General features: G+C 39.5%; 1 protein-coding gene across 12 annotated transcripts in view; it reads right to left on the bottom strand.

Annotated features, from left to right (window-relative positions):
- ZNF532 (zinc finger protein 532) overlaps window positions 1-14,367 on the bottom strand; it is a 51,546-nt gene that overhangs the window by 9,641 nt on the left and 27,538 nt on the right. For 11 of the 12 annotated variants that reach the window (XM_075489150.1, XM_075489141.1, XM_075489149.1 and 8 more), the window contains 2 exons: window positions 6,285-6,447; window positions 2,244-2,522 (listed from right to left, as the gene is read on the bottom strand). In XM_075489150.1, the coding sequence (XP_075345265.1) occupies window positions 2,244-2,522; window positions 6,285-6,447 (442 nt within the window). The remainder of the gene's footprint in view (window positions 1-2,243; window positions 2,523-6,284; window positions 6,448-14,367) is intronic. The other variant, XM_075489152.1, reaches the window with a different exon arrangement.

Here is a 14,367-nt window from a genome sequence, read left to right as displayed (position 1 = left end):
AAATTTCAAGAGGTCTGGAAGGAATGTAGCAACTCTTTATCACCCATTTCTGAAAGACATGGAGTTGGATCTCTATTCATTTTATATATATATATATATATATATATATATATATATATATATATATATATATATATATATATGTATATATGCCTCCTGTGCTGTTTGAGGAACTGCCTGAATATGGATTAAAAAAAGCACAAGAATGTAAGCAATGAAACAGGCCTTTAGGCCAGTATTTGAGTGCAACAATTATCTAATATTTCATAATAAGGGCTGTTCTTGAGGTAACATTGCACATTCTTATTAAACATCAGTGATAGAAAGATCCATATTTAAAGCTAGTATTTAGAAGCATTATCAATGTGTGACTAACCTTATTTTACACGCCTTCTGCCACTTTGCTGTAGGTGTGATCAGACTGGATGTCATTCTCTAGTTCACTCTGAAGTGATGGTTTTATAGGGAGGTTGTGCTGTTTGTTTTTAAGAATTGCATCAATGTAAAATGTATCTGGTCTGAAACTTCTTTCTCTTTGCTGGTAAAAGCACCGATGAGTTAATATTTGGACTAACAGGCAAAACAGAGTGGACCGACAGTTTATATGCTGCTTAAGAGACTGATTTTGACAGAAAATTAAACTATGATTGTATTAGTGTTACAGGATCAGAAACAAGTATTCAGTGCATAGGCATGCCACAGCGACCGTAACACGTTTTTTGGAGTTTCTTCATAGACACTACCTAGCAGAAGTGGCAGGAATATACCTGCTAGGCTTGAAACTGAAGCAATTAACAGTTCCTCGGTGACTTGAACAGACAGAAATGCAAAAACGGTCTTTTAAAGCAACTGGAGAAATCAAACAGAGTCCACATGATCTCAGCTGTTTGTCTACTTTTCATGCCCTCAAGCTCTAAAAGGAGAACCAGGTAAAAGAAAATGTAGTTCTGTGAATCATTATCCTTTGGTTTTGTTTGTTTCGTTCCAAGGGGGACTGGCAATGGAGCTACAGGACTCTACAGCAAGAAGGCCAAAAGAATGGAGTAGGAGTTACTGAAAGCAAGGAGAAACATGGAAATAGTCTCCTGTCAGTCAGGCTTGAGTGCTATTTGCTTGAAGTTGTCATAAGAAAATTAGAGATGACACTCAGTAGTCTGGCATTTTCAGCTTTTCCATAAAATGTTTATAAATAGAATAAAATAATTTGCACAACAGCTTTAGACATACGCACTGTAATTTGAAGGGACACGGAAACCTCTGGAAATGTGCTATCATTTGTTATAGCATATTAGCATCCTGAAAGCTACAGGTTTTCACTAAGGATGATTCTTCTCCACGTAGACAAAGTAAGTCTGTTATCCCTTCCAGTTCTGCTTTTATACGAGTACATTCCCTGCTTCCCGACTGAGGAAGAACCAGACCACGTTCACTAGCACACAGCAAAGGGCGGAACTGGACAGCAGACGACTGCTGTGTGTCAGCATCGGGCTGGAGCTTGCCACAGTCTGTCTCAAACGCAGCTAAGAAGGGTCCATCCGAGGACCAGTTTCACTGTTGCCTACCTGCCAGTCTTTTTAATTTCATTTAATTGGAAAAGCTATGGGATGCAGCAAGGACATCAAGCTGTCCTTCTGCTGACTTGAGAATACAGCATTCCCATATTTCACTTTCACTCCATTTTAAGTAAGCTATCTCAAATCCAGCTGCTTTAAATACAAAACTCAACTTGTTCAACTCAGCTGACTTGTTGGCTGAACCTACAAGTGTAAGATGAGAGCAATGGCTTGACCTTAGAGTGAGTCTACCTTTAAAATGAAATGCTCTTTGGCACTCATTGGACCAATAAACAAGACTCCATTCCCCGAGTCTCACAGTTAATGAATTTTCAAGAGAGAGAGGGAACTGAGAATGCACAAAGGAAGAAATGAGAACCTGGATCAGATTAGATGACTTGGACGAAACACTGGAACATCTTTCACTCTTTCCATCTTGAAGAAATTTTGGTACTGGATGAATAAGCCTACAATTAAGTAAGAGCGTGTGGATTTTCTCAGTAGAACTATGTAGAAAGTAATAAAAACTAAGCAGCCAAAGAGAGAAAGATGAAATAGATGTAAGAACAGAGAAGAATAACGATGGAACTTTAAGGAATTACTTGCAAAAACACAACTGAATTTGGAAAAAAAATTACTTCATATTTCAGGTTTAATTCACTGTCTTGTAATTGAATATTATACATTTACCTTTCCATGTTCTTTCCTCATGTGAGAGATGTAAACGTCTCTCTGCGTGAAGAGCCTATCACACTCCCAACACGTCCAGCCAGGATTAGCAACTTTTTTAGGCTCTGCTTTCTTTATGGGAGAAGGAGATTTCTTCTCCAACTTTTCTGTTCCGTTGACAGATTTTGTGTCCTCTTTGTTGTGACTGGCTGAGTTCTGAGTTGTGGGTTTAGTACTGAGAGGCAGATTTATCCCCAGGTTTGGTGGCCCCTCAACACTTTTCAAAGTTCCATGCATAGACTACAATAAAAGAGAAAAAAAAGTACAAAACTAACATAGACATATACAGTTTTAGTGACAAAATGCAAAGACCCTCTGAATCAAAAGTCCTCCATTTACTTCTTTGTCATACTATTCAGATCACATTCTTAACTTAAAGAAACATGATTAAGTAAAGGCAAGGCCTAGCATAAAGAGAAACTAGCCAACAACACTAACAGACATCATCCGTTGCTAAAGAGAAGTTTTCTTCAGTGGCTAGGTATTTTCACCAAAAAAAAAAAAAAAAAAAAGGAGACTTTGTAGGTTAAATTGCTGTTTAATAGGGAGGAAAAAAAGGCTCAAGAAGTACTTTATGTTAAGTTTAATTTCTCGCTTTACTTACCTAACGTATTAGTTGAACATCCCCATTTCAAACTACATGACTAGAGATTTCCAAGGAGGAAAGGTTTTTACTGACAAATTTTGACTTGACACATTGGTAAATAAGACAAGAAAAGGCAACTCTGGAAAGATCAGGCAACTATATTGTTTAGGATATATTAATATTTTATGTTGAGGCTGAGTTAAGCCCTGCCTTACTCCATGCTCAGGTTACGAGCACCGTAACTTAGGGCTACATTGCTAACAGTCCTTAGAAGCAAAGGTGTGCAGGGCTGACAGGGTCCCCAAGACCAGGGGACAGCTAAGAGGTGTCTAACAAGCTGTTCTCAAGCACCCTGCAGCTCTTAGGTACAGTGACCCTTCCTCACCGATTTATTTCTAGACTTTAAGTAAACAGTCAGTAAGAAGGGAAGAACTCTTCCACTTCCTCCTTCCCCAGTTTCTGGAGCGAGTGTCATATGCTGGTGTGATACCTGAGCCTACCAAAAAGACGACTAGTTCAGGAAGACCTGGGCTTCAGCTGTGTGTCTGAGTTTCATATATGAACATGGACACAACAGGAATGAGTTAGCAGGGTTCTGGGCCAACAAAGATGACTGCAGCCCAGACTTAACATAGTGTGGAACGTGGGTCCACTACCAAGGTCTCTTTCACATCTAAAGACTTGCCCTTTACCATGACAGTGTTCTAATCATCTCATCTTCTGACCTTTAATGTAACTCTCCTGGATGATGTGTCTAGCCATCCCAAACATAATTATTTTTGCTACAGGTGATCTCAGAAACAAAAAAACATTCAATCCATTCTCGATTCTGAGAATATATGAATACAAATCTGATACTCCAGTACAATACTTCAGTACGAAGTTCTTTGGTAAATCCTGTGGCTTTTGGGACTACCCGCTGGCTCTACAGCAAATATCAGCCTGAACATATTCTTCTATTTAACGACTTTTAAAAGAAAAGCCAGTAATTTAAAAACCTAAAATGTTATTAAAAAGCAAAGCACACAGGACCAAGTGACTGTCTCTAAGAACAAACTGAAGTTGTGTAGTAAAGGAGGGGGTTGCCTTTAGTATCCCATTGCACCAGGACAAGAAGAAAGAAGCACAGGGTAGGGGGGAAGGAAGTTCCTACACTTTCAGGCAATTGAAGAGTGACCTGGAGATTCCATCCCAGCTTAACTTGTCAGCATGTAAAATGTTAGTGCTTAACTTCCTAAATGTCTTTTAAATACTATACTTGAAATTTAATTTCTTATTTGAAAAGAAACAAAAAGCATTAAAGCATAACATGGAGTCAGAGTGATCACAGCACGTATCACCGGCAGAACTGGGAGTGTTACACCTCCAGTCCAGACCTTCACCACCTGCTCTCACTGGCTGTTAGAAATTTTCTTGTAGCTAGCTGTTATAGGAAAATGAGACATACATTTTGCCAACAAACAATTCACATCTGCGGGAACTATTCTAGGTTATTTTTTTGTAGCTTTAAACAACCTCCTTCTGAGCTTCTTTCTATCCCTTTCTGTTCTATTTTCATCCAGGTCTTCTCTGCCTTGATGGTTGATGGTTTATGTCTAGCCATACCAAACAATTACTTTTTGTGCAGCTGGGCTGAGCTCTGCCCTTGTCTGGCACTCCTCCTCTCCCCAAGTCCTTTCTTGTTTTTATCTATACCCTGTTACTGTTTTTTCATTCCCCCTTAACTGAAGTCCAATTTATACTTTTCTGCTGCTGTCCCTACTACTATACACACATCCTAAATGTAAAAGCACTAGCAATTCTGAATAAAAGCAGTAATACTCTTACAGCACGTGTACGTTCTAATCCTCTAATTTTATTCTCAAAAATGTCTGAATCATTTATAGTGAAGGATGCTAAAAAAACCACTGGTTGAAAGTACAAATACTGGCATGAAACACCAAAGCCAAAAGAGTTAAATAGTGCCCAAAGAGTAAGTAACTGAGAATAACTTTATAATGAGAGACGCTGAGCAACCCTAATTTATGTAAGAATAGCTTCTGGCCCTAACTACAGTCAGATCATGCTCCTAAAATAGTTGTTTTCAGGTCTTAAAGAAGTAGTTACATACAGATATGACAATACTTTTACAATAATACCTGAGTCAAGAAAAACTACTTACATAAATGACATATACTGCAATATATGGAATTTGCCCATTTAGTTAAAAAAAGAAGCAATACAAGCAGATCAAAGGAAACAGAAAATAGGACTTTGCTTTGTGCATGAGATGACCATTTAAGATACCTCGCATAAATGTAAGACCATTCTTACAGTAAACATGAACTAGTTCAGAAACAAAGAAAATATCCAGTCTTTGTATTTCTGAATGTCTTGGGTCAGCTCTTTCCTATCTCCTCCTCGAGTTTTAGATTGACTTTAAGACCAATTGTTTTTTCAAGACTTGTGATCTTGTTTTCAACACAACTTCAGAGATTTCTGAGGTTACAAGTGCTGTAGTTGAGACTAAAATGCAAAATGATAGTTTTAGCAGACAAGAAAGATGTCTGGTTTTCCACTATTCTGTATACAAATTTTACTAAGGCTTATGTGTCACTGCAAGAGAAACCCACTGAATTAAGTGCTACCATTCTGGACTGCAATACTTTGCAATGGTGTAACTAACTTCAACTGTTACCAGGCACCAGATCATGTTAATAAGGCATAAGAAATTTCAGCACTGCTAACAGATTTGATATATATAAACCAAGGTAACACAGTATATTTAAAATACACAGTTAATAAATTATAGCCAGAGGACTGCTGATTCTTAATAACATGATTTGCAAGGATGACAGTAAATCTTCTTCAGTTATAAAGGTATTTATGAGAAAATCCACCTCAAGTTTTTTTCAAAGCATGCATGTGCTCATGTTTGTATGTAAACACACACACAAATAACCTCTACATCTATTCAAGAAACATACTGGTTCCTACCGGTGAGTTCTGAACATCAAAGATCTGATTTTACAATGTACTCAGCATTCTCAACTCCTAACAATTGGAATAATACTTAGAATACTGTAAATAAGGCTCAATACTTACTAGGATTGGACTAACTTACTTCACTATACCCATTATTATTTTGATAAAATGACCTCCTGAATGCAATGCACTGAGATATTCCTAGTATCCCAAAATCAACATTTATAGAGAAAAACTGAGTTAGTGATTATATCACAGATAAACTGAAGACAATACAAATACAACATTTTAACATTTGGGAACATTATTCACAGATTACTCTCTTGGAATTATTAACACCTCTTTCTTTCAGCAGTCTTCTTGGTATTCTGTGCCTTTTTACAGTATTTTCTCACAGCATATATTGCATGACATGGTATCTACGAACGAAACAAGAGAAGATGCCTACACACCTTGATATGATCCATCATAAGCTGTTTCTGTGCATATAGAAGAGAACAGTCTGGACACTTGAAAACAGACACCTTCTGGTTTTCAATGTGCTGATCAAAGTGGCGATAGAGCAAAGGTTGTAGAGTAAACACAGTGTCACACATAGAGCATTTATATATTATTCTAAAAACAGAAGTACAATAAACAATGTCAGTCACGTTGATGATCTATTTGCAAGAATCATGATGTTAACTTTTTTTCTCAGCAGAGATAAGGTCTGACATGTTTAAGCATCATTTCACACTGCCTGAAAAAAGTTAAAATTAAACTAATTCAAAACATCCTCCAATTTCAAAATATGGGAGCAGTAGAAAAAAACCAGAAAAATAGAAAAAAAATCATTAAAAAGTGCAAACAAGAAGCCAGAAAACAACAGCATATGCCAGTTACATATATAACACCAACATCTGGTTAGGATACTCTGAAAGTTAAATGTCTTCAGTTTCTGAACTCACATTATAACTAAAGGACAATATACCTGTTTCAGGTTGTAAAGGCAGTATGTTTCAAGGGAGTGTCTGATTCGATCGTAATTGGTAATATACTTCAAGAGAAATTTATTTTTGGCAACATATATGGCTTTGAACCTCCTGAAAGCCAAGCCTAGACTCTGTTAATGCTCTGAAGCTGAAACTTCACAGGATGGCATTTCCCTGTTTTGCAATTACATGCCTTTAAGAATCTGTCTATCGAAGCAATGCAGAGACACCACCAAAACCACAACTTCCTCTCTCAGAGCATATGCGACTTTTGAATTAGCTACCTAAATCTCCCATTCTGATAGGCAATATTCTAATCAAAATTGTAACAAAAGCTATTTATGTTTTAGTAGCTGTGTAACTGGTGAAGCAATGCATCTATTAATATAATTTCAAAAGTGCTTTAGAAATAGATATACTAATTAACAAAGAACTAGGTAAATACCGGACACTAAAAGCATAGTCCCTGAAAATGAATAGGGTAGGATTTTGTGATAAAGAATTTTGGCTAAGAAAGTTATTAAACAATCTGAAAATAGTTGTTTTTTTAGCAAATCCTTGTCAAGTGTCTGTCCAACAGACAAGAAACAAAGGGAAACCAGAAACATAATCCTCTGATCTAAATGCTGCAACAACTACTACATGACAATAGTTTGAAGCTTGTTTCATTTTGCTGATGATTTTATAATGAAAAGTATAGCTTAAATTGCATTCTATGTAATTATTTACTTGACACTTTGCTGCTTGTTTTTGCTTATCTGCATGTTTGATTGTATTAAGAATGATTTCCCTGGCAACTAAAGGTGAGTAACAAGATTAGCCATTCAAACTGCAACCCTTTAATGTATCTGCTTATAAACAGTAAATACTTCTGTTCTTTCAGAAACACCACACTTTTTTTTAACTTGGAAAATGAATGAAGAGAAATGACACGTGAAAGAAAAGTAACATAGAAATTTGCCATAGATCATCAGATGAGAGAGAAATCTAATCCTTTAGCCATTAGTAGTGGTAGTACTTGAGAAAAAGTTCAGCTAAAATAAAAGAAACCCAACAGCAGGTGCTCAGTACAGTGAGAGGCGCTTCCTCTGAAAAAGCAGTCTGCCTAATCCCATCAATGAGAGGCCGATCTCTGTCCCAAAGAATGACTTTTCATGTAAAAAAAAAACAAACCGCAACAAACCCTGCTTGCTCGAATGCTGAATTTTCTCATTATCCACATAAATGTTCCAAGTCCTTTCCATATCCCTCTAAGCAATTATCATCAATAGTACATTGTTCAAGAGCTCTAAAGACCACTCTGCACTGTGTACAGGGATGTTGCTTCAATGGCCAAGCCATTCAGTGAGTCCAAATATTGCAAAGAATGAAATATAGTACACTTAATCATAACAACTGTGAAAAGTATTATTTTTGTGGTATATCAAGTGGTCCAGTTTCTTACATATGCTAAGGTAAATTTATTTATTCACACAGCATCCTCTGTCGACCTACATACTATTGTACCACTTGCTGTGGTGAACCCTCTGCACGGGACAACATACTCTGCACAGCACAGCAGAACATCCACCCGCCAGCTTCACCTACTGAGCACCGAGTACTCAGAAAGGGGAGCCCCTTCCCCATCCTCTGACCCCCCCCCTTACTGTCCATAAAAGCTTCTTAAACATTAATCAAAACAAGTATTTTAGTTTGTCACATTATTACTGATCTATACCCCTTCAGAATCCTAACTTCTTGGGTAATTCCCATATGAAAGGTGTTAAAGAGCTTGCCAGAAATAGGAAACGCTTCTTGATAATAACTGCTAAGAAAGAAACCCCAGGTTCCTAAAATGCAGCTCCAACCCATGTATCTCACATCAATATAACCCCACGTATCTTACTAATAGTTTTAACTGAGATCATAAGAGACAGCTTCTGGGGAAAAAAGTCAACGGATCACCAGCCCAGCAGGTCAGCTGAATTGAGCACAGACAGAAACAGAGAGAACATGAACCTTCTCCAGGCACAGTGCTGTTACAGGCACACTCTGTGGGATGCACTGTTTAAGCTCTACAGGTAGAAAGAGCGGAAGGATTCACAATGCAAGGGATCATTTCCCTTGGCCACAGCACACAGGGCTACTAAGCATGCTCCACCATCTTGGTCCCATCTCAGCACAGCAGCTAGAGATAATTTACAGCAGTGATTTTACTGCCAGGCCTCTTCACTCCACCCAAGAAAGAAACCCAGAGATTCCTCAGAAAAGTACTTGCTGCAGTTCTGTAGTGAATCTGCTTGTAACATCACAAGCTGGAGAGCTGGTACTAACCACACACATTCCCTAATCCTGGGGGACCCAATATTTTTCTCCTGTCCTGTACGTCCTGTCTCCTTTAACACTCTCTTACATCTCCATCAGCAACTCTGTCCAGGAGTCGGGAAGCGTCAAGCCTGATTACTAACTAAGGAGGCAAACAAGCCGAGGCACAGGACCGTATCACAGCCTTGTCCCTGGCAGGGTGATTTTCACCCTTCGGGTTCAGTGCTCACATACCACTGCTAACATCCAGAACCCCAGCATTTTGGTGCCTGTCGCCAAGTAGCCAATCCCACGGCTAGGTGCTACAGAGACGAGTAAAGTTACGTTGTTCTGGGTTAGCAAGACGTAAATAAAGACTGGCAGAATTAAAAATAATTATCTGATTATTTCATGATGTATATTTCTATTAGAACCATATCTTGCAAATAAAATTAGACAGGACAAATTAGAAAACCCACTTTATCATCTGCAGTGGAACTAGACAGTGATCTCAGCTGTAATGACTGCAGGTCTGTAGTATATAAATTTACCATCTCAGAGTTACATAATTTAATCAAATAAACTATGATCTACTTATGCTTCAGATTCTTATTGTATCTAAAGTAAGGAACAGAAGACTACAGAATCGCTGAGGTTGGAAGGGAGCCCTTGAGGTCGTCTAGTCCAGCCCCTGCTCAAGCAGGGTCAGCCAGAGCAGGCTGCCCAGGACCACGTCCAGTCGGGTTTTGAACGTCTCCACAGACTAAGACTCCACAGCCCCTGGGCAACCTGTTCCAGTGTTCGACCACCCTCACACTAAAAGAATGACTCTTGTGTTCAGGTAGAAATTCGTGTGTTTCAGTTTGTGCCCATTGCCTCTTGTCCTGTCTCTGGGCACCAGGAGAAGAGTCTGGCTCCCTCTTCTTCGTGCCTTCCCATATTGTATTCATACACATCGATAAGGTCCTCCTAAGCTTCCTCCTCTCCAGGCTGAACAGTCCCAGCTCCCTCAGCCTCTCCTCACACAAGAGACGCTCCAGTCCCTTATTCATCTTAGTGTCTCTTTGTGGACTTGCTCCAGTATGTCCATGTCTCCCACTGAGGACCCAGCTCTGGGTCCAGTACCGCAGTGCTGCCCCAGCAGCACTGAGCAGAGGGGAAGGATTGCCTCCCTCGAACCCCTGGCAATGCTCTTCCCAAGCCTTTAACGACCACATCCCTGGGTAATGCAGCGCTCGCAAGCACTGACAGGAGAAAGTGAATCTGCTACAAAAAAAATCTGACATATTTCTGAATTCATCACATACAAAAATTATATCCCTCTAAAAACACTAAGAGCTGAATATATATATTTTCTATGTAAGCTAAAAGACTTTACTGTTTTCACAGGAGCCCAAGAACTATCTGGTAGAGACACAAACTTCAGACAGGTCTCTGAGAAAAGGCTGTACTCTGTTAAATTCATACCAACATACCTAATAGCACGAGTTGTGACTATACCCACTTTGAGAGTTTCTTTCAGTCACATTCAAAAGCATGACTTTTCAATCCTGAACACATGCAACTGAGTATGCTGGTTTGCTTTATAATTGAAGCAGTCAGTATTGAACATGCAACAGCTTAAAACCCTGTCCAAAGCTTAAAGGCAGTTACGTTGATTAGTCAGGACATAATTTACAGCCACCTCAATTCAGCAAGCCGCTTGAGTAAGGCAGGCCGTCCACCTGCAATCACACCACCAGGGCGGTTACTCAGGAACTGCTCCTGCCCCACACTACACACAACAGGCATGGTACACGCGCTTCGTCGCCTTTCAGAAACCGGGTTAACAAATTCACGTATTATCTCAGAATAGATACAGATGTTATCCCACAGGAAAATACTTTCATATCACATAAAAGATGTTTAGGGTTTTGAAAGCTTCTGCACCAGAGTATGGTATTTCTCCTTCCCATAATTTTTTTCTCTAACAAAATGGTACTTGAGGGATAATACACTTTGTACCAATAGTACGCTATATATCCGTAATCTGGCTTGATTATCCAATATGCCAATTATCCAATAATCTGGCTGGATATCTCCAATATCCAAAAAGAGATCAGCCATGAAAAATATCTTAGTGCCTTTCCTATCAAGCTACACCGTTTACTGAAAAAAGAAAATCACATATAAGCTTTGATTTCCCGTAAAAACCATGTAGTGTCTTAGCTATGCTACAGGAGAGAGCTTCACAAAGTTGAAAGACAAGACAGGCATCCATTTCCCTATATTAAAATAATCTAAATTCATCCCACTGAGAATCGCTGCACATAAACTTCATTTTTCATACACCAAATAGTTTACTGTATCTGTTCTGAAACAACCATTCCTAATGTAGTTGTAAATCACACAGTTCCAGTAAACGCCAGAGGCACACAGCCATTTACCCAATTCCTGTAAACAAAGAAGTGGTTTTTGTCCAGTTCTCCAGGACCAGACTGGCCTCAGCCCACTTACAGGACCGAAGTCATAAACCTTCTCCAGCCGCCCTGACGGGCTGGGCCTTCTTTTGGGCTGCACCTCTGTGGTGCCCAGAGCACACCTAGAGCCAGGCTCCACGGCCACGCAGAGTTCAACAACACCTGCCTACCGGGTGAGGTTTGAAACTCACATTCAAGGGTCAGACACCTTTTATACACTCAGTGAAAACCCAAAAGCTTCACATTTCCAAACGCAGAAAGCTACTGTACCCTTCATTTGTTTGAAAATTTTTACTTCAGAAGAACAAAAATTTAACTGAGCTTATATAGTCATATCTACAGTGTTATACGACTGTATTACATTCCTTCTTTTCAAGAATGAATTTGTTAAGCTTTCAAAATGTACGCCAGCCATATGCAGCGTAGATGCTAGGCAATACGATACAGATAAACCAGCGGCAGCAGATTGGTCAAATGTGAATGTATTTCCTCAAATACAACAGTGCTTGTCAGCTCTGCTCAGTGCTGGTCAGGCCACACCTGGACCACTGTGTCCACTTCTGGTCCCCACAACTCAAGAAAGACATGGACAGACTGGAGAAGGTCTAAAGGAGGGCCACGAAGATGATGAAAGGGCTGGAGAACCTGCCCTATGAGGAAAGACTGAAGGAGTTGGGTCTCTTCTCCCTGGAGAAGGCTCAGGGGGACATCATTACAGTGCTCCAGTACTTAAAGGGCAGCTACAAAGAGGACAGTGGGTCTCTCTTCACAAAGAGCCATATGGAGAAGACAAGGGCCAATGGGTACAAGTTGCACTAGGAGAGGTTTCATCTTGATCCAAGCAAGAAATTTTTTACAGTGAAAACAATCATTCCCTGGAACAACCTCCCCAGGGACACGGTGGAGTTCCCATCACTGGAGGCTTTCAAGATGCGGTTGGATAGGGTGCTAGATAATCTCATCTCGGCTCCCTTTCCCATGAAAGGCTGGACCCAATTATCTTTCGAGGTCCCTTCCAACCTGGGCTGTTCTGTGATTTTAATACAGAACATTACAGCAGATAAACCAGAATGTGAGCTATGTCACAAACATTTGATGTCAACTTGACCAAGATAGGTGAGAAATATCCTCAGAAACCAACTAATTTAAACAACAAAACCATTTCCTTTTTAAATTGCTACTGAGTAGCAGAAATACATGTAGTTAATTCTGAGGAAAACCACAGGTCCTGATAGCTTGAAATAGAGCTTATTAAATGGTGAAACAGCAGTCACTGCGAGCATCTTGAGCATTGGTGGCAACACCATACTACCTACAGATGCTTGTGAAATGGAAGCAGAGAACTCCAAACACTGCAAAGACTGGGAAAATCCTACTAGTCACTCTGCATGCATTTAAGACAGCATCTTGATTAAAACTGGCAAATTTGAAGAAAACACCACTTCTTAAGAGGAGCACTCAACTACGAACTCTATGGTTTATTATAACACAATAGTACTTCAGAAAATTTTATTTTAGTCTTTTAATAATCAAAATAAATTCATGAAAGAATACAATTATAAGCACATCTACATGGAAAGAAAACTAATGCAAAATACTTAATTCACAGAGTTGATCAGAAACAGGTCAGCGGACCCAAGCACAATTCAAGAAATCTTCTGCACTTTTCATATGTGAAGTATCTTACACAAATGGTGGCCTTAATCTTTCGGTTTTTTCTAATGAAAATTATGGGAACCTGAAGCAAGTTTTAGATTAAATGCTGGTATTTCAAAGCCTCTCTCTGAAGATACCATGCTGAATTAAAACCAGGTATCATTTGCCACTGGGTGGAAATGTCTTAATTTGGTATCAGACACAGTAAGTTTGTTGCCATTTTGCTTTAATGTAGGTTAACACCCTAAAGAATAAACCTGTTGATATGTTAGAAGAAACAACGATAAACCAAATTCTTCTGAAATCTGGTTTTTATATTACATGGTGCCTTGTTTCTCTCATCTGCCTTCTATTTTCTTGAGTCTGCAAGCTGTTAAAATGTACGAGTGTGCTCTGCACACTCCAGAGAAACAACATGGAGTTAAATACTTGAATATTTACTCCCAATACTGCGCTCAGAGTACACATACCAACAATGGAGAAAGAAGACAGAAGAAAAAGGCCTGCAATGAGAAGGCATCAGGCTAAGACCAATGAGATTTGAAGCCTGATTTTCACATGCATCGGCACCTGCAGCTCCCACTGGCTTCAGCGGAGGCCTTGAATGTTCAATGCCTTTAAAAGAAAGACCCTGAAGCCAAGCTCCTAATTGTGTTACTATCGTCAGTAAACCACCGTGCTTATGCACAACTTTCCTAGCTACAGAACTGAATCAGTTCTGCTTTCATCCAGAAAAAAAGAGATTACGTATCGGAAAAAACCTTATACAAACAGCTCTATAAATGAATCTATTTTGATTTGGAGGGGCAAGGCTGGAAATGGTTAAGGCTGGCACCTCTCACTTTAATAACACACTGGAATTGCTCTCCTTGAGACATGACCATCTTAGGGAAGCAAAAACCTAGCTCACCACTCCCAAAACCTACAGCTTTCATAAAGAAATATCTAGTAGGCAGAAAGCGGAGGACAGATCCTGCAGGAAAAACACTGCCCGACAAGCAAGCGGCTGCCTGACCAAAAGAACAGGGTACAGCAGGCAGCTGTAGCCCATGAGAGCCGCCCGAGGTCAGCCCAGAGACGACAACTGCCACTTCTAAAACCATCTCTCACAAGTACACACCATGACCCCTGTGAACTGATGGCACTGAAAAGAACCAATTTTCCAA

Source organism: Mycteria americana (assembly GCF_035582795.1).
Source record: "Mycteria americana isolate JAX WOST 10 ecotype Jacksonville Zoo and Gardens chromosome Z unlocalized genomic scaffold, USCA_MyAme_1.0 Scaffold_30, whole genome shotgun sequence".
Taxonomy (NCBI): Eukaryota; Metazoa; Chordata; class Aves; order Ciconiiformes; family Ciconiidae; genus Mycteria; species Mycteria americana.
The sequence above is the reverse complement of the archived record's forward strand: the minus strand, read 5'-3'. Positions and strand labels throughout refer to the sequence as shown.